This window comes from Oncorhynchus kisutch, linkage group LG15, assembly GCF_002021735.2.
Source record: "Oncorhynchus kisutch isolate 150728-3 linkage group LG15, Okis_V2, whole genome shotgun sequence".
Classification (NCBI taxonomy): domain Eukaryota; kingdom Metazoa; phylum Chordata; class Actinopteri; order Salmoniformes; family Salmonidae; genus Oncorhynchus; species Oncorhynchus kisutch.
Genome location: NC_034188.2, coordinates 42,877,015 through 42,896,829, shown reverse-complemented (window position 1 = coordinate 42,896,829; position 19,815 = coordinate 42,877,015). Strand labels below are relative to the sequence as shown.

Sequence of the window (19,815 nt, the reverse complement as noted above, 5' to 3'; positions counted from 1 at the left end):
ACATAAAAAAACATCTAACATCCCAACAAACGGGACGTCCTGAGGACATTTGGCGACATTTGGCGACATGCCAATTAGGTCCCTTAAGGGTTTTGGCGCAACATTTTCTCACTGCCGTTCTCGGTATGACCTTTGTCTAGTTTCCTGTATGCTCCTGGGACATCACAGAGGACCATTTCAGGATCTTTTTAGGACATTCTCAGGACTTTCATTTTACTAGTCCTTAGGATTGCGCTCTTGGGACGTTGTGTCATGGTCCCCTGAATGTTCTTGGGACGTTGTGTCATTGTTCCCTGAATGTTCTTGGGACGTTGTGTCATTGTTCCCTGCAGGTTTTGTTTAGTTCCCGTTCATTTTACTAGTTCTTAAGACTGCGCATGATGGTCCCAAGGGATTGTTCTCTGGGATACATTTTTATAGTTCCTGGTTTGACTGGGGACGTTTTTAGGATGTTCTTGGGACATCGTGTCATGGTCCCCTGCTCTTTCTTGGGACGTTGTGTCATGGTCCCCTGGAGGCTTTTGTCAGATGGTGGGCACAGGTGTCCCAAACCATTATAAGTAGAGTCATATAATGGCTTTTTTTTTTTTAGGTAAGTTGTTCAGTTAAAATAGTGCAAGAGTCTTTCATCAATGACAATATGATTATATTTGACATGATCAAATCAAATGTTATTTGTCACATGCGCCGAATACAACAGGTGTAGACTTTACCATGAAATGATTACAAGCCCTTAGCCAACAATGCCGTTGGAGAAATAGAGTTAAGGAAATATTTACTGAATAAAATATAATGAAAAAATATATATAGTAATCCAAATGTAACAGAAGAAAATGACATCACAATAATTGGGCTATATACATGAGGTACCGGTACTTACTGACTTTATTGTCCCCATGGGGAAATGTTGTTGCAGTGTCATGTACACATTTAAAGTGGTGTTTAAATACAAAACAAAATTGACAACACAACTTTCATAACAGTTAGATAACAATAAAATAAAATAAATTATCATAATTAGAATAAATAAAAAAAATCAAGACTAGCCCACTGGCCCTACGGAGTCAATATGTACATTAGCCCGAGCTATTTAGGAGGGATATTACATCTGGCACAAATGATTGTCTAGTTCTGTTTTTCCTGCTGAGGGGTGCCCTTTACCTGCGCCCAGAGGGGAGTAGTTCAAAGTCCAGGTAGAGGGGGTGGCTTGGGTCTAAAATGATTGTGTGAGCCTTACGGAGGACCTGACCTTAAAGATCTCATCCAGGCCTGACTGTTTGACTCCAAGCACCTTGCTTGCTGTGGTAATAATCCTTCTCAACATATTTCTCTGACTGACAGTGGCATTGTCAAACCAACACACAATACAAAAAGTTAAAATACTCTCAATAAAATATTTGTAAAATAGAGTCAGTATAGTAGTCTATATTAGAAGAGCCCAGCTTTTTGAGAAAGTACAGTCCCTGTTGGCTCTTTTTGTAGATCACGTCTGGACATTTACTCCACTAAAGCTGATTGTCCAAAAGGAAACCCAGATATTTGTATTCCTCTACAATTTCTATATTCTGACCTCTGATGGATGTTGCAGAGGTAGGTGTTGTACGCTTCCTGAAGTCTATGCACATCTCTTTGGTCTTGTTGGTATTGAGGACCAAGTGTGATTCCTCACACCAATTTACAAAGTAATCTAGGACTTGGCCATAATGGTCCTCGTCATCATACTGATGACGCTGATCAAGGCAGTGTCATCAGCAAACTTAACGAGGTGTCTGTCAGTATGGGAACTAGTTCAACTATTTGTGTACAAGATGTACAGGAGTGGGGACAAAACACATCCCTGAGGAGAGCCTGTGTTGGTATTGCGTATATCTGACATATGGGGACTTATTTTGACTCGCTGTGAGTGTTGGCTCAGGAAGTCCAACAGCCACAAAACCAGTCCCCCATCTAAGGAGAAGTCTCTGTGTGGGGGTACAGGTTGGTCGAGTTAATTTGTAAAGTGACTATGCATAGATACTAAACAGCGAGTAGCAGCAGTGTAAAAATAGTCTGGGTGTCCATTTGATTAATTGTTCAGCATTCTTATGGCTTGGGGGTAGAAGCTGTTAAGGAGCCTTTTGGTCCTAGACTTGGCGCTCTGGTACCGCTTGCCGTGCAGAGAGAACAGTCCATGACCTGGGTGACTGGAGTCTTTGACCATGTTTTGGGCCTTCTTCTGACACAGCCTGGTATAGAGGTCCTGCATTTAAGGAAGCTTGGCCCCAATGATGTACTGGGCCGTACGCACTACCCTCTGTAGCGCCTTAGATGTCAAGCAGTTCCCAAACCAGGTGGTGATGCAACCAGTCTGGATGCTCTCGATGGTGCCTCTGTAGAACTTTATGAGGATGTGGGGACCCATGCCACATTTTTACAGTCACCTGAGGGGGGAAAGGTGTTGCTGTGCCCTCTTCACAGGTGTCTTGGTGTGTTTGGACCATGACACTTCGTTGGTGGACACCAAGGCACTTAAAAATCTTGGCCCACGCCCTGTCGATGTTAATGCCTGTTCGGTCTTCCTTTTCCTATTGTCCATGATTAGCTCCTTTATCTTGCTCACATTGAGGGAGAGGTTGTTGTCCTGGCACCACACTGACAAGTCTCTGACCTCCTCCCTATAGGCTGTCTACATATTCATTATCTATGACACATCTCTGCCCCTTAGCAAAATAATGCCATCTGCACTGGTAGTTTAGTCATCAGTTAATCCGATTATTTTCTCATTGATTTCATGAACTTATTTCAGTATAGTTGTTTAATGTTGGTGGGGCATATTATTCTGTTTAATGTTACCCCTGAATCACTATGATAAATATATTTGTTTTTCTTCAGTGTATTTTTAACAGAGCTGAGATTTACTTTGTGCAAAGTGTAGGAATAGGCCTACAGGTGAAATGTGTCATTGACACAGACATGGTGGCATGGCAATAAGATCAGAATGTCATGAACCAAGAGATTGTGAGTTCAAATCCCAGGGGAGGACATAATAATAACGACTGTATGAGTAAACATACACAATGTAATTGTGTATGTTAAAAGCATTGTTCATGTGTCTGGTTGTCCCTAGCATTTCCAAAACACAAAGAGTTATGACTGGATCAGTGGTTCACAATTTAGGTCCTTGATGGCTTTGGCAACATTAAAAAAGGATGATGTGTAATGTAACTGAGGTGTACGTACCCTGGGTAAAATATAAAAATCATTTGTGGGTGGGATGTTTCTGTGCGACCATCAGTTGACGTCCTCAGGACAAACTTGGAACTTGACAAGACCTCCAGGGGACAAGGAGACAGCGTCCTAAAAAAATGTCCTTAGGGACATCCCCAGGGCCAACCAGGAACTTGATAAAATGTCCAGGGGACCATGACACAACATCCTGACGACTTTAGGCAACCATTTTGTGAAGTCCCAGGGACATCCTAACGACTCATTATTGTTTGCAGGGTATGCTCTCTCCAGTTCGTTGACATTTTTGCAGTTAGGCTTCATCATAGTGCTGTAAATGAGTCTTCTGGAGAATCTCAGTTAGCTAACCCCCTGTGCCTCAGTGTGATGGCTACTGAAGCCAATACAGATCAGCTACCTCAACTCTGTTATTAGCCAAGCCTGTACTGCTGTCATTCAGACACAGACCCCTTTGAGTTTACCTGAGTTCCCTGAGTTTCGTTGGCAAATGATGAACGGTTCCCAGGTATGATGCATCTGTGTGTATCTAATCTATCCATCTCTGCCTGTCTGTGTGCCCACCTCTCTAGCTCTTCATTTCCCCCTGCTATCAGTGCTGGCTCAGATCACACTAACAACAGTTTGGGTGCTCTCTATGGCCCTATCAGTGCTGGAGTTGGGCTGTGGTGCTGTGTTGACTGCGGGCATGCCGCCCCACCCCATCCCCTAGTGTCCCCAGGAGTAAGACATAACCCTCGGCTTTGTGGGCCTTGAATGGTGGGGGGACACTATATCCCCAGTCACCAGATCCCTCCAAACATCCCACTAATAACCTCACCCTCGCTCATCCTCTGCATCGTTGCTACCGTCGCTAGATTGATTTGTGGCCCTGGTGTAACTGTGTATGTCTCTGTGTACTGTAAGTGTTTCGTCCCCGCACTCACTGGGCAGTGGGATTGTTAGAAAATACAAAATAAAACCAGGTGGGAGCTGTATGATGGCTGTAAAGAAATAATAGGCTTCCCTGGTGTCAATGAGAATACCCCTTTCTTAATAGCTTCCACACAGCTCGTTTGACATGTTGTTTGCCTGCCCTCCCATCATGTATGACTCGCTGCAATAAATGTAGAAGTTGCAATGAGAGACACGATTTTTATTTCACACGATACAAGGGCATCATATAGGCTAGACGTGGTAGGCTCAAAAAGCAATTGAATACCACATGTGGCGCGCGGACATTGCAAGACAGGTACATTGTGGAGACATGCTTTGAAGTAGGTTTTTATTACTTAATATTTGAGTAAAGATAGGCAAGTTCAATTAAACACTGAGGCTTGATTTGAAATTTCCATGTGAAGGTTTATCTAAATAGCACGGGATGGCTTTGAACTAGTCAAGATGGAAGCACTTGTATTAAGGAGGATACTTTTAACATCCTATACTTTGATATTATTTTCCATTTGCATGCTGAGGCTTACCACAGCCACTGCCCACAGCCCAATCCATTGTAACTCCATAGAAGTCTTATTGTTGAACTATCTGTCACTATTATTGAATTAATATGTTCAGTCTAGTGGAGGACTCTTGATAAAGACAAGTACAAGTCAAAAATATGTCTCTTATTAAAAAGTCTGTAAACGTTTGCGCTGTAACCTCTTGGTGTCCACTCTGTGACGCAGACCCAGGCAAAACATCATTGACCCATATATTTGCCTGTGACCAGTTCACACCCCATGTAGTCATAGTCGGAAGTGTCTGTGTATTAGTAATAGGGATGTGAACCGTAAATCGGTTAGCCACTGAAAATACATTTGACCGGTCATGCTTATCAGTCTGTAGGTTCATTTCCATAATTTGGGGTAATTAAATTGGCATACAGAGCCCATTTTGAGGAGTGGGATAGCCTATTTCCTGTCAGGCAGCGTGAGAGCAGGTTCGTAAAAAATCAGTTACTAGAGTGAAATATGTGTCCAGTCATTGCGCAACAAATAACAATTCTAAAAGCAAATGCATGCTAGAAACTGTATTGATGGCCACGATTAAAACAAGCTACTATTTTTATTTCTCGATCTCAACTCGTAATTGATAGCCTGGCGCTGCCAGCCACAGTTGTTTTATAAAGACTTCCTCAAGCCATTATTAACCAGCTTTTTTTGCTCCTGTTCTATTGATTATCATATTAACTTTATTTCGTTGTCCAGAAGCCAAAGGCACAATCCTATTAATATCAGCAACCCATCCTAGTTGTTGTTATTAGTTTTCCATCCAGTATTTTAAAAAGTATTTAGTCAGTCACCAATTGTGCAAGTTCTCCCACTTAAAAAGATGAGAGAGGCCTGTAATTTTCATCATAGGTACACTTCAACTATGACAGACAAAAAAAAAATCCAGAAAATCACATTGTAAGATTTTTTATGAATTTATTTGCAAATTATGGTGGAAAATAAGTATTTGGTCACCTACAAACAAGCAAGATTTCTGTCTCTCACAGACCTGTAACTTCTTCTTTAAGAGGCTCCTCTGTCCTCCACTCGTTACCTGTATTAATGGCACCTGTTTGAACTTGTTATCAGTATAAAAGACACCTGTCCACAACCTCAAACAGTCACACTCCAAACTCCACTATAGCCAAGACCAAAGAGCTGTCAAAGGACACCAGAAACAAAATTGTAGACCTGCACCAGGCTGGGAAGACTGAATCTGCAATAGGTAAGCAGCTTGGTTTGAAGAAATCAACTGTGGGAGCAATTATTAGGAAATGGAAGACATACAAGACCACTGATAATATCCCTCGATCTGGGGCTCCACGCAAGATCTCACCCCGTGGGGTCAAAATGATCACAATAACGGTGAGCAAAAATCCCAGAACCACACAGGGGGACCTAGTGAATGACCTGCAGAGAGCTGGGACCAAAGTAACAAAGCCTACGATCAGTAACACACTACGCCGCCAGGGACTCAAATCCTGCAGTGCCAGAAGTGTCCCCTGCTTAAGCCAGTACATGTCCAGGCCCATCTGAAGTTTGTTAGAGAGCATTTGGATGATCCAGAAGAAGATTGGGAGAATGTCATATCGTCAGATGAAACCAAAATATAACTTTTTGGTAAAAACTCAACTCGTCGTGTTTGGAGGACAAAGAATGCTGAGTTGCATCAAAAGAACACCATTCCTACTGTGAAGCATGGGGGTGGAAACATCATGCTTTGGCGCTGTTTTTCTGCAAAGGGACCAGGACGACTGATCCATGTAAAGGAAAGAATGAATGGGGCCATGTATCGTGATATTTTCAGTGAAAACCTCCTTCCATCAGCAAGGGCATTGAAGATGAAACGTGGCTGGGTCTATCAGCATGACTATGATCCCAAACACGCCGCTTGGGCAACAAAGGAGTGGCTTCGTAAGAAGCATTTCAAGGTCCTGGAGTGGCCTAGCCAGTCTCCAGATCTCAACCCCATAGAAAATATTTGGATGGAGTTGAAAGTCCGTGTTGTCCCAGCAACAGCCCCAAAACATCACTGCTCTAGAGGAGATCTGCATGGAGGAATGGGCCAAAATACCAGCAACAGTGTGTGAAAACCTTGTGAAGACTTACAGAAAACGTTTGACCTCTGGCATTGCCAACAAAGTATTGAGATAAACTTTTGTTATTGACCAAACACTTATTTTCCACCATAATTTGCAAATAAATTCATAAAAAAATCCTACAATGTGATTTTCTGGATTTTTTTCTCATTTTGTCTGTCATAGTTGAAGTGTACCTATGATGAAAATTACAGGCCTCTCATCTTTTTAAGTGGGAGAACTTGCACAATTGGTGACTGACTAAATACTTGTTTGCCCCACTGTATGGAACCTCTCACATTAGGTGTACAGTTTAGAACTGTGTTTTCCCACGAATTCCATTTTGGCAAATGTTTGAAAATTATATTTTATTAGCAGCTTCATTACAGGAGTTGCATGTTCAATAATAGTCTATAATATTTTGACTGTAAGACGATAGGCTTGCTATTGTTGCATGTTGCCATTAAGCTCTTAACGAAAAATGTCCGTTCCTTGAATGCTTGCATACTATTTTATGTTGGTCATGTCATGTTACTGTTTGAAAAAAATCAAGCCGTTTGTTGACCGGTTAATGAGGGTCAGTTAGTCAGGAGCAAAATTGACTGAAATGTGCATCCCTAATTAATAACACTAAAGCCTATACATGACACCAGTAACTACTCTCCTGTCCTGTCTGATCCCCTAAGACATTCACAAGTCTTTGAAGTCCTCACTTGAAAGGGTTGATCTGAATAGTGAGAGTGAGCAGTCCAAAGGAACTCTGTAAACAGTGATTACAGACTGATTAATGAGCTCGAGCCACTCTACCGGGCACACACTGACGCACGCACACTCACTTTTCAGGCCACACAGAATGTTGTGCTGAGGCAGATTCTGGAGTGAACCAACTCAGCCTAACCTCAGCAAACAACGCTGATTGGAACAATCTACATCAAAGACATTCATATTTATAGATATGCAGTTCGTCTGCCATGTATTGAACTTTTATTATACAGTATATTAATGATATAAGTATTTTCTCCATCTTTCTCCAGTTTCTGCCGAGATCCTGAAAAGCAGTCTGAGCACCATGGAGCGACACATCCAGAGGCTAGAAAACGACATTGAGAATTTCCCCAAGACAGACGACAAAAAAGATAAGTTTGTGGAAAAATTGTCCATATCCTTTTCATGTATTTCATTGATTGTCTTATCTGCAACTGTTGCCGAAGTAGAAAGCCATGCTAGACATGGTTTGGCCATTGGGCGCCTGTGGATTCGCCACCAGAGAGACTGTTCTGTGCTTGTGTTCTCCCTGGCAGGAAAGAGTAGTTAAGGGCCATACGTGTGACTAGTGGTACCCAGGGGCTTAAAGGAATGGATATGGCTGCCTTGCCACTAGTGAGATGTTTATCAGATCTCCTCCTCCTCTCCCCAGAGAGAGTTCAGGCCTGGAGCTATTTTTACCACCACTCCACCACTGCCTACCCTCCGGGACTCTAATGGGGGATCGTTCCCCCACGCTGACTTATTGCCACCTCCTGATTTCATCTCCCGACCGGCCACAGCCCTCTCCACACAGACCTTCTGTGGGCTATCACCTCTCATGGCCCTTCTCTATTTTCGATAACAGAGTGCTTTCACTTAAACTCAAGCGGTTCGGCTCTCAAATCAAATTAGTGATGCCTGAGCACTTCTCAGTGTCCATTTTAAGGAGGACGGCGCCTCGGCAGAATAGGTTTGTCTAGATATATGGCACTTATACACACAATATAGGTTCTCATTGGGGCTATGATACCTCCTATCGATGTCTGCAGTAAAACAGACAGAATTCCTGTATCCTCTGTCTCTCGATATGAGTTACCACATTTATTAAGGGAGTGCAAGAATCATATTCTCATCATATTCTCATCATATTCTCATATTCTTCTGTGTCACCCACAATCGACGTTGGGAGTCGAGGTGACTCATATGGCAAGGAGGAGAGCATATCAGTGTGTATCAGTCCTCCCTTCTGCTCTCTGTCTCTCTTCAAGGGCAATTCATCAATTCAGCAGGCATTCCATATGTTCAATGCTCACACTTAAGATGGTGTTTAACCTTAATTTGAGTTATTTCTTAGTGTAGTCAAAGTGGAGATTTATTCAAGCTTGCTTTGCACTTTGGCTGGCATAAAAGTAATAGCCAACTCATGCATTAGCAATCTGCTCCCAGTCAAAAAAATCTGTGTAATTAAAAAACAGAGGCTCCGGCTAAGACCTCCCTTGCAGCTCTGAACCAAACAGGCAGAAAAGGCAGCTCAAGGCCCCTGATGTCAGTATCGATTCCGGGGCTTCTTGTAGAATGTGAGCATGAGTGAGATGAAATGGAGAACTGCAGATATACTGCAGCAGTGCTTTCCCTCACTGTCTGGATCGTGTCCCCAGAGAGAGAGAGAGAGAGAGGGAGAGAAGCTGTCTGGAAACGCCCCACTTCCTCCCACCTCCTTCCTCACCTGATCTGGCATCAGAACCAAAATGGAGCCTCAGTTGCATTTGCCGAACACATTTTAGTGACTGCCTCATTGTGAAAATAGCTATAGAGGAAATATTGAAATGTGTTGTTTTCAAAGCTCCATTTCGTAGCGTTCCCACCTACCCTCTTTCTCTGTGTTCAGCCAGATTGAGGGTGAATGACAGGGGATTGTAACCAAGCTACGCTCACGCCTTTGCGCATGACAGAGTAGGCATTGTTATCCTTGATGAAGAAAGCCAGAGAGCTGTTTTGCTTTTTCCTTTGTGTCACCCACAATCGACGTTGGGAGTCGAGGTGACTCATATGGCAAGGAGGAGAGCATATCAGTGTGTATCAGTCCTCCCTTCTGCTCTCTGTCTCTCCCTGTTAGCAAACACCTCCCTCTTTCACCTCTAGAGTTTGACCTGCATGTGACCTTTTTTTTCGGGTAATGAAGTGATAAAGTTAATCTGCTAGTCAAAATAGCATTGCTCAACCGCAACTAAACAAATCAGTTCACATGATTAGGCATCAAGGGTAATTCACAAGGTTTCTAAATAATAGATGTGTGATCGAAGGTGCATTTCTTTGTACTGTAGGATCCTGAACACACTTCTCCAGGTGTGTTGAATGTTTCACGCCCCTTCAGTTTTTTCCTTACAATTCATGATGTTGAGCTGTCAAAAAGGATGAAAATCGGCTTTGCTTTGAATCATCCTATTCTCTTCTTATTTTCTCCTTGAACATTGAAGTGAACATAAACAATAGTGTTGTGAAAGGTTTTCACATGCAGAACATTGTGTGTTTAAAAAAAAAATGCTTGCTAAGATATCAGATCTACAGTTGTGCCCCTAGGTAAGAGAGGGAAGTGAAACCATATGTGTGAGATAAACCAGCCAAGTCAAACGCCAACATACCTTTTTTAAACTTCTTACTGGGATTAAAGAAGGCCGCTGATGCCTTGAAACATGACCGATGAAACAACAACAACAACAACAAAAGCAGAAAAGGTCATGCATTTGATGGTTGAGCAACCCTGAAAAAGTTGCTTATATCATCTTGACTGTAGAGCAGTGATAAATGAGGAAGTGTGTATGGTAGAGTTTGTATGTGTGTGTGTGTGTGTGTGTGTGTGTGCTTGTGTTTGACAGAGTCCCTTTGGCCTTTTTTCTAAGACTTGCAGCAGTTGCCAATTGAGGTTTTGAAAGGTAACAATGAATATATCAAAGCAGCACAACTTTAATTCACCTCTTGAGGTTATTATTGTTTTTATAATGAATATGAATCTGTTAAATGTTTCTAATGAATTCAACTGGTTTAGAGATTATGAGTTAGAACTCAGCTTGAGTTCACTTAGAATATCCACACCAGCAACTGGTGAATACCTCATATACTTTAATTCACAGATTTCAAACGGCTGCATTTACCAGTTCATATCTGCAGTCGTTATCTACTGAACAAGATAGCCTGAACCCAACTCCTAGTACTTTCTGGCCTCACACACAGCCCAGCGGAAGTATTTAATTTAGCTTTCCGGATTTATTTTTCTCCCTCCACTACCGTAATATATGCAAAGTACTGAATGGGGTGTTTGTTCAGCAGTTTAGTGATATCTATCTATCAGATGTAATGGTAGCCCACAAAGGCTGGGAATTGAGGCATTGGCCCCTGGGGGCTACTAATTCACTGGAGAGGCTTGAGTGGCTTGGTTGATCCCAGCCCCCCCCCCCCCCCCCTTTTACTAATCTATAACTAGTGGATATGAAGGAGTAGGACTCTGAGGGAGGGACAGACTATAGGGACTGTGGATAACATGCTGGGTTGCTAATGGGAGTGTCGTGGGTCGCCGTGGCAATGAGAAGCAGGACTGAGCATTGATGGATGGTTGGCCCCTGCGGTACTCAATGCCATAGTTCAGCCCGCTGATATTTAGTTTAACCTTTCAGCCCCCAAGGGACCTGAGAAGTCGAATTCAGCTTGTGTAATTTTGAACCCCTCCCCTGACACATTAAGACCTGTAGCTGTGCTTTGGTCACGTGGGGCTATAGCTCACTGCATTCGCTGTGTGGCGTATTGAAATAAGTATACAGCTAAAAGCATCACTTCTTATCTGAGGTAACTCCTCCCAGGTACAATACATTGCATAATGTGTTTAATAAAATTAATTTAAATAGAAGAACATACAAACAGATGAATTGCATTGTCTTCCCATACATACTTGTTATCTTGGAACAGTATAAAGACAAAAGGACAGGAAATGAATTAATGGATTGCCACTCACCCCATGTTCCCCCTTATTGTACAGTGATTTGTCCTTTAAAAGTTGCAGCGTACTGCAGCACAGCTTGCATGGTGCCGCAGAATTCTTCAACCACTGGTACCATTAATGCTAGTTAGTGCTAGTTTGACCATAAGAGGGCATCTTTGAGAAGCATTTGATAGCCTTCAATAGTGGCTGTACTAGAAAATGTAAACATTTTTTTATAAGAACATAGTATATGGGACTGATTTTAAGAAATGTTGCTTAACCTGTCTGGGCGGAACCTTGTTCCACTAGCGGAACCCCTCGCCAACAGCCAGTGAAATTGCAGGGCACCAAATTCAAAAAACAGAAATCTCATAAATCTAATTTATCAAACATACAACTATTAGGCACCATTTTAAAGATACCATTCTTGTTAATCCAGCCAGTGTCTGATTTTAAAAAGGCATTACAGTGAAAGCTCCACAAACGATTATGTTAGGTCACCACCAAATCACAGAAAAACATACATTTTTCCAGCCAAAGAGACGAGTCACAAAAAGCAGAAATATAGATTAAATGAATCACTAACCTTTGATCTTCATCAGATGACACTCATAGGACTTCATGTTACACAATACATGTATGTTTTGTTCGATAAAGTGCATATTTATATCCAAAAATCTCATTTTACATTGGCATGTAATGTTCAGTAGTTCCAAAACATGCAGTGATTTTGGTAGAGAGCCATAGATAATAGATACAACTATTAGACATGGAACTTTAGATAAACTTCTCCTTAATGCAACCGCTGTGTCAGATTTTTTTTTAAGTTTAGGGAAAAAGCATACCTTGCAATAATCTGAGTACGGAGCTCAGATCCCAAACCAGCCAAATAAATATCTGCCATGTTGTGTAGTCAACAGAAGTAAGAAATAGCATTATAAATATTCACTTACCTTTGATCTTCATCAGAATGCACTCCCAGGAATCGCAGTTCCACAATAAATGTTTGATTTGTTCGATAAAGTTTGTCATTTATGTCCATATACCTCCTTTTGTTAGGGCGTTTGTAGTTGAAAAACTACAAACCTCAGATTTCCCACTTCCTGGTTGGATTTTTTCTCAGGTTTTTGCCTGCCATATGAGTTCTGTTATACTCACAGACATCATTCAAACAGTTCTAGAAACTTCAGAGTATTTGCTATCCAATTATCCTAATACTGTGTAGCAGACAGTTTACTCTGGAAACGCTTTTCATCCAAAAGTGAAAATGCTGCCCCCTATCCCAATGAAGTTAATTAATTTGATTAATATTATGGTGTTTCTATTCCAAGAAAAACGAAAAACCTTCTGGGTTTCCAGGATGGAACGGAAAATATGGCTCTGTACAACATGATGGTTGGGAGTAGGCTACAGTACTTGGATATTTAGCTAAATAATTCCCTTGTCGTGTGGGGACGCTGGAGACCGGGGTTCAATTCCCCGATGGGAAAGGAGTAGGCTGTCCTTGTGACTAAGAATTTGTTCTTAACTGACTGGCCTAGTTAAATAAATGTTACAAGAGCATAACATTTCTACACCCTAATTGTGTAATTGCAGTCTAACCAATACCCACACAGAGATTCAGTGAAAATAAAAAATCTCATTGATTTATCAAGATCAGTCCCCATGCTTGTCTTAGAGCAGCACGGAACGGTGCTGAAATAGTTGTAGGCTATTGCTTCAAATCCTATTGCTTCTAACTTCAATATGCTCTTTAAATAAATAAGACCGACACCACTTTTAACAGCACATTACTCAACACTAGTGAGACTCATGTCGCTTACGGTAGGCCGGCATTATATCAAAATATATAATGTGACTCTCCACCAATAATGAAATATAGAGGATTGGAGGTTTCTAAACCTGTTGCGACTCTAGGGGCAGTATTTTCATTTTTGGAAAAAAAACGTTCCCGTTTTAAACGGGATATTTTGTCAGGACAAGATGCTAGAATATGCATATAATTGACAGCTTTGGATAGACAACACTCTATCGTTTCGAAAACTGTAAATATATTGTCTATGAGTATAACAGAACTGATGTTGCAGGCGAAAGCCTGAGAAAAATTCCAATCCGGAAGTGCCCAATATTTTGAAAGCGCTGCGTTCCAATGAGTCCCTATTGAGCTGTGAATGTGCTATCAACCAGCTTACGCTTTCTACGTATTTCCCAAGGTGTCTACAGCATTGTGACGTAGTTTTACGCATTTATGTTGAAGAATAGCCGTAGGCGGCTACATTGCGTAAGTGGTCACCTGATGGCTCCCAGGTTGACTCTCGCGTAAAATACAGAGGTAGCCATTACTCCAATCGGTCCTACTGAAAAATGATTTGTCCCGACGGATATATTATCGAATAGGTATTTGAAAAACACCTTGACAATTGATTATAAACAATGTTTGCCATGTTTCTGTTTCGATATTATGGAGCTAATTTGGAATATTTTTCGCCGTTTTCGTGACTGCAATTGAGATGACAGGGTGATTAACAAAAGGCTAAGCTGTGTCTCAATATATTTCATTTGTGATTTTCATGAATAGGAATATTTTCTAGGGATATTTATGTCCGTTGCGTTATGCTAATTAGTGTCAGGCGATGATTACGCTTCCGCATGCGGGATGGGGAGTCAGTAGAGGTTAAAACCAAAAGCCACCTCATGTGTCTTCCGGTGGAGGCTGGCATGGGTATCAAACCTGCATCTCTAGCAACGCATTTTGCACTGCGGGAGGCCCCATCGACTCCGGAGCCCCCATCCACAAATTATCAAAATATAGAGAGGTGTTGGGAAAGGTATATTGTCCTGCTAATAGCCCATAATGGGCATTTATAACGCTGTACATGGTGTCCAGGTCAGGATAACCAAAACATGTATTTATTAAAGACTATCAGAAAGAATTTTGGTACTTATTTATGTTGATCCAAAGCCATGAATGAGTGAGTCACTCAGCATTATGTAGGTGCTGCTATATAACTGTGCCACCATCCTGATAATATAATGATATTGTGGAGTTAAAAAAAAAATGTTTTAAGCGATTGTAATCTGAATAAAGGCCAAAATAATATTTGTAAAGGCCAAAAACATGTATTTCTGTTTTTAGAGGGAGAGAAATGCTGAGCCAATTGTGGGCCGCTCTATGGGACTCCCAATCATGGTCGGATGTGATACATAATAATAATAATAATTTTTGTTGTATTATTTGTTTTGTCCTTTCTGGTGGATTAAACTGAAATTGCAACCAATCACAGCCGGTCGTGACTAAGAACCTAACTAAGAAATACATTTGACGATAGAATTCTCCCCCTACCTTCCTGCTAGGCAGGTCTATTGTCCAGCTACCAGCTAATAGCCATAATGGCGCTGTACAACAAGACCATGTATGTTTTGAAAGAGTATGTTCCAGTAAGCAATCATTTGTTTACCTTCGTTAGACAACTTTGTTCCAATATTTCTGTAATTCAGTGATATTTATTCCCATAGTAATTTGTTATTGATCCTTAACTAAATAAATATTGGCATTTTGAAAGAGTGTTGTCATTATTTTATTAACGAAAGCATAAAGATGCCATTATGAGTTACATTGTTTTAGTTTGAACATGCAGACTGGCACTAAGAACAGCGGGAACGTTTCCCTTGCAGCGCCATTATTAGTGCAATGCCCCTACATGGCCCCACACGTACCTCTAGGGGTACCATCCCCCACTGCTCAACTGACACAGTGGCGCACAGAACGCAAAAATATTCTTAGAAATATTTAACCTCCACACATTAACAAGTCCAATAGCTCAAATGAAAGATAAACACCTTGTTCATCTAGCCAGCAAGTCAGATTTCTAAAATGTTTTACGGCGAAAACATAGCACATATTTATGTCAAACCACCACCAAAAGATAGGCTAATTTACATAGCCATTTTGTAGAACAATAGATGCAATCACAAAAGCAGGATTAAAAGAAAAATAATTCACTAACCTTTTGAAAATCTTCATCAGATGACAGGAATAGGACATGTTATACAGTACATTTATGTTTTTTTCAATAATATGCTATTTATATCCATAAATCACGGTTTACATTGAACGTCATGTTCAGAAAATGCTACTACAATGTCCGGAGAAATTATGCCAGATAACAGAAATACACATCATAAACGTTGACAAAATATACATGTTCTACATATAGTTAGAAAGATACACTTCTTCTTAATAAAACAGCTGTGTTACATTTATTTTTAACGTTACAGAATTCGTTCACTTGTCAATAATATGAGACGGCGCTCATAGATTAGCAATATGGCTTCGCTATTTCGGAGTCCACAGAAACACATAATAACCACATAAATATTCCCTTACCTTTGCCGTTGTTCGATCAGAAGTCGTGGAAGAAGTCATACTTACCAAAACCAGCGTTTGCCTTTCAAATGTGTGTCTTTGGGTTATCAAACGCAACTAATTTCGGCTGAAATGCACTCAAAATTCTATGGGTTGCGCATCAAAACTTCAAAATTACATATTATATGTCGACTAAACTTGTCAAACTAAGTTCAGATTCAAGCTAAAACATGTTATAATCATACATAAAAATCCTTAGCCCGAAAGGACAAGCCTATATCGTTTGGTGGATCTTGGAACAGAGAGAGAAAAAGGCCGAGGCGCGCACGTATTATTGCGTGACCCGAGGGTTTCTTCCCGCCAAAGGGTGAGGGAGCGCGCAATCTTCACAATGAAGCGCCCCATTGAAAGAGGACATTGCGCTGAAGAGATAGGAACTGTTCCCAGATCTGTAGCTGGTTGGGAAGGGTGGGGGCGATGACTTCAAAGTTGGGCCAACTTTTCTGCTGACAGAAAGAGTTTGGAAGAATGGCTGCCCTGTGAGTTCTGCTTTACATAGAGACATAATTTGAACGGTTTTAGAAGCTTTAGAGTGTTTTCTATTCAATAATATTTATTATATGCATATATTAGCAATTTTTTACAGATTTTTTGTCAGTTTACTATGGGCACGCATTCCTCCGAAGGGGGCAGTATTCTGCCATAGCCTTAACAGGATATTAAAGTGTTGCGGCCCAGTCCTGTGCCCCCTGCCCCTGCCCTCGTGCCTTGAACCTTGCGTGCTTTCAGTGGATACAGATGGAGAACTGCAAGGCAATCCCATTGTGCGCCACTCGGGAGCCATGGCCAATATATATTGTCCTGCTAATAACAGGGTTGATAATATATCTGTGAGAATATCCAAGGGGATTTTATATAATTCTAAATTAATAATAATAATAATTTCTTTGTTTAAAAAATAACAATATTTTCAAGATGATTTCATTTTCAAATACGTAAAATGAGTGAGAAAAAGGCCATTCTTGAACATGGAGTGAGACATTGTTACTAATTTGTAAATAAAGCCTATTTGCTATTTACAATTATTTATTCATGTTTTTAGAGGGAGAGAAACCAAAAACCTACAGTCATCTCATTTGTCTCCCACTCAAGGCCGGCACAGGTATTGAACCAGTATCTGTATCAACACATATTGCACTGTAATACAGTGTCTTAGACTTAATGCAGTGTTTTAGCTACAGTACTACAGTAAGAGCAAAATAATCCTAAAATAATAAAATCCTTAGTGTAACAACAGTTTTAATAAGTAATACTGAAGTCTTACACAATTATCAGTTTCTATTTAGGTTTATGTCGCCCATTCATTGTCAGTTAGAGACACAGTAGGACCCAAAAGCATAATCAGTGCTCTAACTCCCCCTTGTTGCGCTGGTCTGGAGCAATGAAGTAGTGACGCAGGGTACCGTACTAAACCACGAATTACCACGAAGTCCCGCAGCATAATCACAACATTTTTAGTGGAGCAACCACTGTACCAACAACCTGTCATTTAAAAAAAAATAATGTCAAAATAATGGAAACAATTGAGTAAATGAGGGATAATAAGTACTGTATATTGAAAGCAGGTGTTTCCAAACAGGTGTGGCTCCTGAGTTAAATAAGCAATTAACAGCCTATCATGCTTAGGCAAATATTGTCAATTATATTGACAAGATAGTCAAGTGACCACTCTAATAATGGAAATACCTGTCCTCAAAGATGGTGCTATCAGGGATCCTTACCCCATTGAAGTTGAGATGTAAAATGGTTACGGTAAGGGTTAGGGTTTAAGGGTGGGTAAAAAAAGCAGACATTGAATATACCTTTGAGAATGGTGAAGTTAATAATTACACTTTGGATGGTGTATCAATTCACTAAAAAGAAACAGGCGTCCTTCCTAACTCCATTGCCAGAGAGGATGGAAACCGGTCAGGGATTTCACCATTAGGTCAATGGTGACTTTAAAACAGTTACAGACTTTAATGGCTATGATAGGAGAAAACTGAGGATGGATCAACAACATTGTAGTTACTCCACAATACTAATTAACAGAGTGGAAGAAGGAAGCCTGTGCAGAATACAACACATGCATCTTGTTTGCAACAAGGCACTAAAGTACAGAGAGGCTCGGAAGAGGAATGGGAAGACCATCATCCACAGTGGATTTTCATAAAAATAGCTACAACTATTCTAAATATATCCACATGTCACCAAATAATTGATTAAATCACACTGTTTTGCAATGAAGGTCTACAGTAGCCTCAGTAGTCCTCTGTAGGGTAGCACCATTGTGTAACCAGAGGACAGCTAGCTTCTGTCCTCTTCTGGGTACATTGACTTCAATACAAAACTTAGGAGGTTCATTGTTCTCCCCCACATCCATAGCTAGCTACAGTTAGCTATCATTGTAGTGCATAACATGTAGTTGACTCAAAGAGAGACAATAGTTTAACAGTTTTGGAGAAGTGAATATCTTTAAATAAGGAGAAAAGAGAGGAATATGTCATAGTATATATATTTTTCACTTTCACTTATTTAGCTAGCATCGAATGCATCTAGCTAGTTTAGCCTAATCAAACACTTGGCTCAAACAGAGAGGGATGCTATGTTAGTTAGCTGACTATGGCTATCCAATACTGGAACTCTTCCAAGTGAAGGTAAGCTTTTAGTTGTATTAATTTATTGCCATCGTGGTCACCGGTGTAACTGCTAAACTGCTTTCTGGCGACTGTGCACTCTATTGCATGATTGTAGCGGGTCTACTAACGCATTAGTTCTAGTAGCTATGTTGACTGTGACGTGACAATGATGTAGGTGGTGTGTAGCGGTTAGAGGTTTGGTATGGAAATGTTTTTTTGCCTCATCAGACAGCAGATGTGTTCTGCACTGAAGTCCACAAGCTAAGGTAAAAGGTGAGAGGAGGAGAGCACGTAGATAGATGCAAGAAATAATTATACACAATTTAAACTGTTACTTTAGACAACTGCCTTTGTATTGGGAAATGTTTATACTCTTTTGTTTTATAGAATATGGAAAATAGATTGCCATGTTGGCCGTTTGATTCAAGCTGCTTGTATGTGGCTGCTATGAAAGTGAACTGTGTTTGGGTGTGATCAGGGGTGTATTCATTGTGCTGATTCTGTTTAAAAATGTTTTTTAAATGGAAGCAAATGGAACAAAACAGGGATAAACATACAGTTGAAATCAGAAGCTTACATACACTTAGGTTGGAGTCATTAAATCTTGTTTTCAACCACTCAACAAATGTATTGTTAACAAACTAGTTTTGGCAAGTTGGTTAAGACATCTACTTTGTGCATGACACAAGTAACTTTTCCAACAATTGTTTACAGACATATTATTTCACTTATAATTCACTGTATCACAATTCCAGAGGGTCAGAAGTTGACATACACTAAGTTGACTGTGCCTTTAAACAGCTTGGAAAATTCCAGAAAATGGTGTCATACTTGACATCATTTGGGTCAATTTGAAGTGTATCTGTGGATGTATTTAAAGGTCTAACTTCAAACTCAGTGCCTCTTTGCTTGACATCATGGGAAAATCAAAAGAAGTCAGCCAAGACCTCCACAAGTCTGGTTCGTCCTTGGGAGCAATTTCCAAACGCCTGAAGGTATCACATTCATCTGTACAAACAATGGCACACATGTATAAACACCATGGGACCACACAGCTGTCATACCACTCTGGAAGGAGACGCGTTCTGTCTCCTAGAGATGAATGTACTTTGGTGCGAAAAGTGCCAATCAATCCCAGAACAACAGCAAAGGACCTTGTGAAGATGCTGGAGGAAACAGGTACAAAAGTATCTACAGTGGGGGGAAAAAGTATTTAGTCAGCCACCAATTGTGCAAGTTCTCCCACTTAAAAAGATGAGAGAGGCCTGTAAGTTTCATAATAAAT

The 19,815-nt window shown here is 40.7% G+C and overlaps 1 protein-coding gene across 6 annotated transcripts in view; it reads left to right on the top strand.

Moving 5' to 3' along the window:
- LOC109904740 (protein diaphanous homolog 2) overlaps nucleotides 1-19,815 on the top strand; it is a 624,432-nt gene that overhangs the window by 445,606 nt on the left and 159,011 nt on the right. For all 6 annotated transcript variants that reach the window (XM_031790312.1, XM_031790311.1, XM_031790310.1 and 3 more), the window contains one exon: nucleotides 7,801-7,925. In XM_031790312.1, coding sequence (XP_031646172.1) covers nucleotides 7,801-7,925 — 125 coding nt within the window. The remainder of the gene's footprint in view (nucleotides 1-7,800; nucleotides 7,926-19,815) is intronic.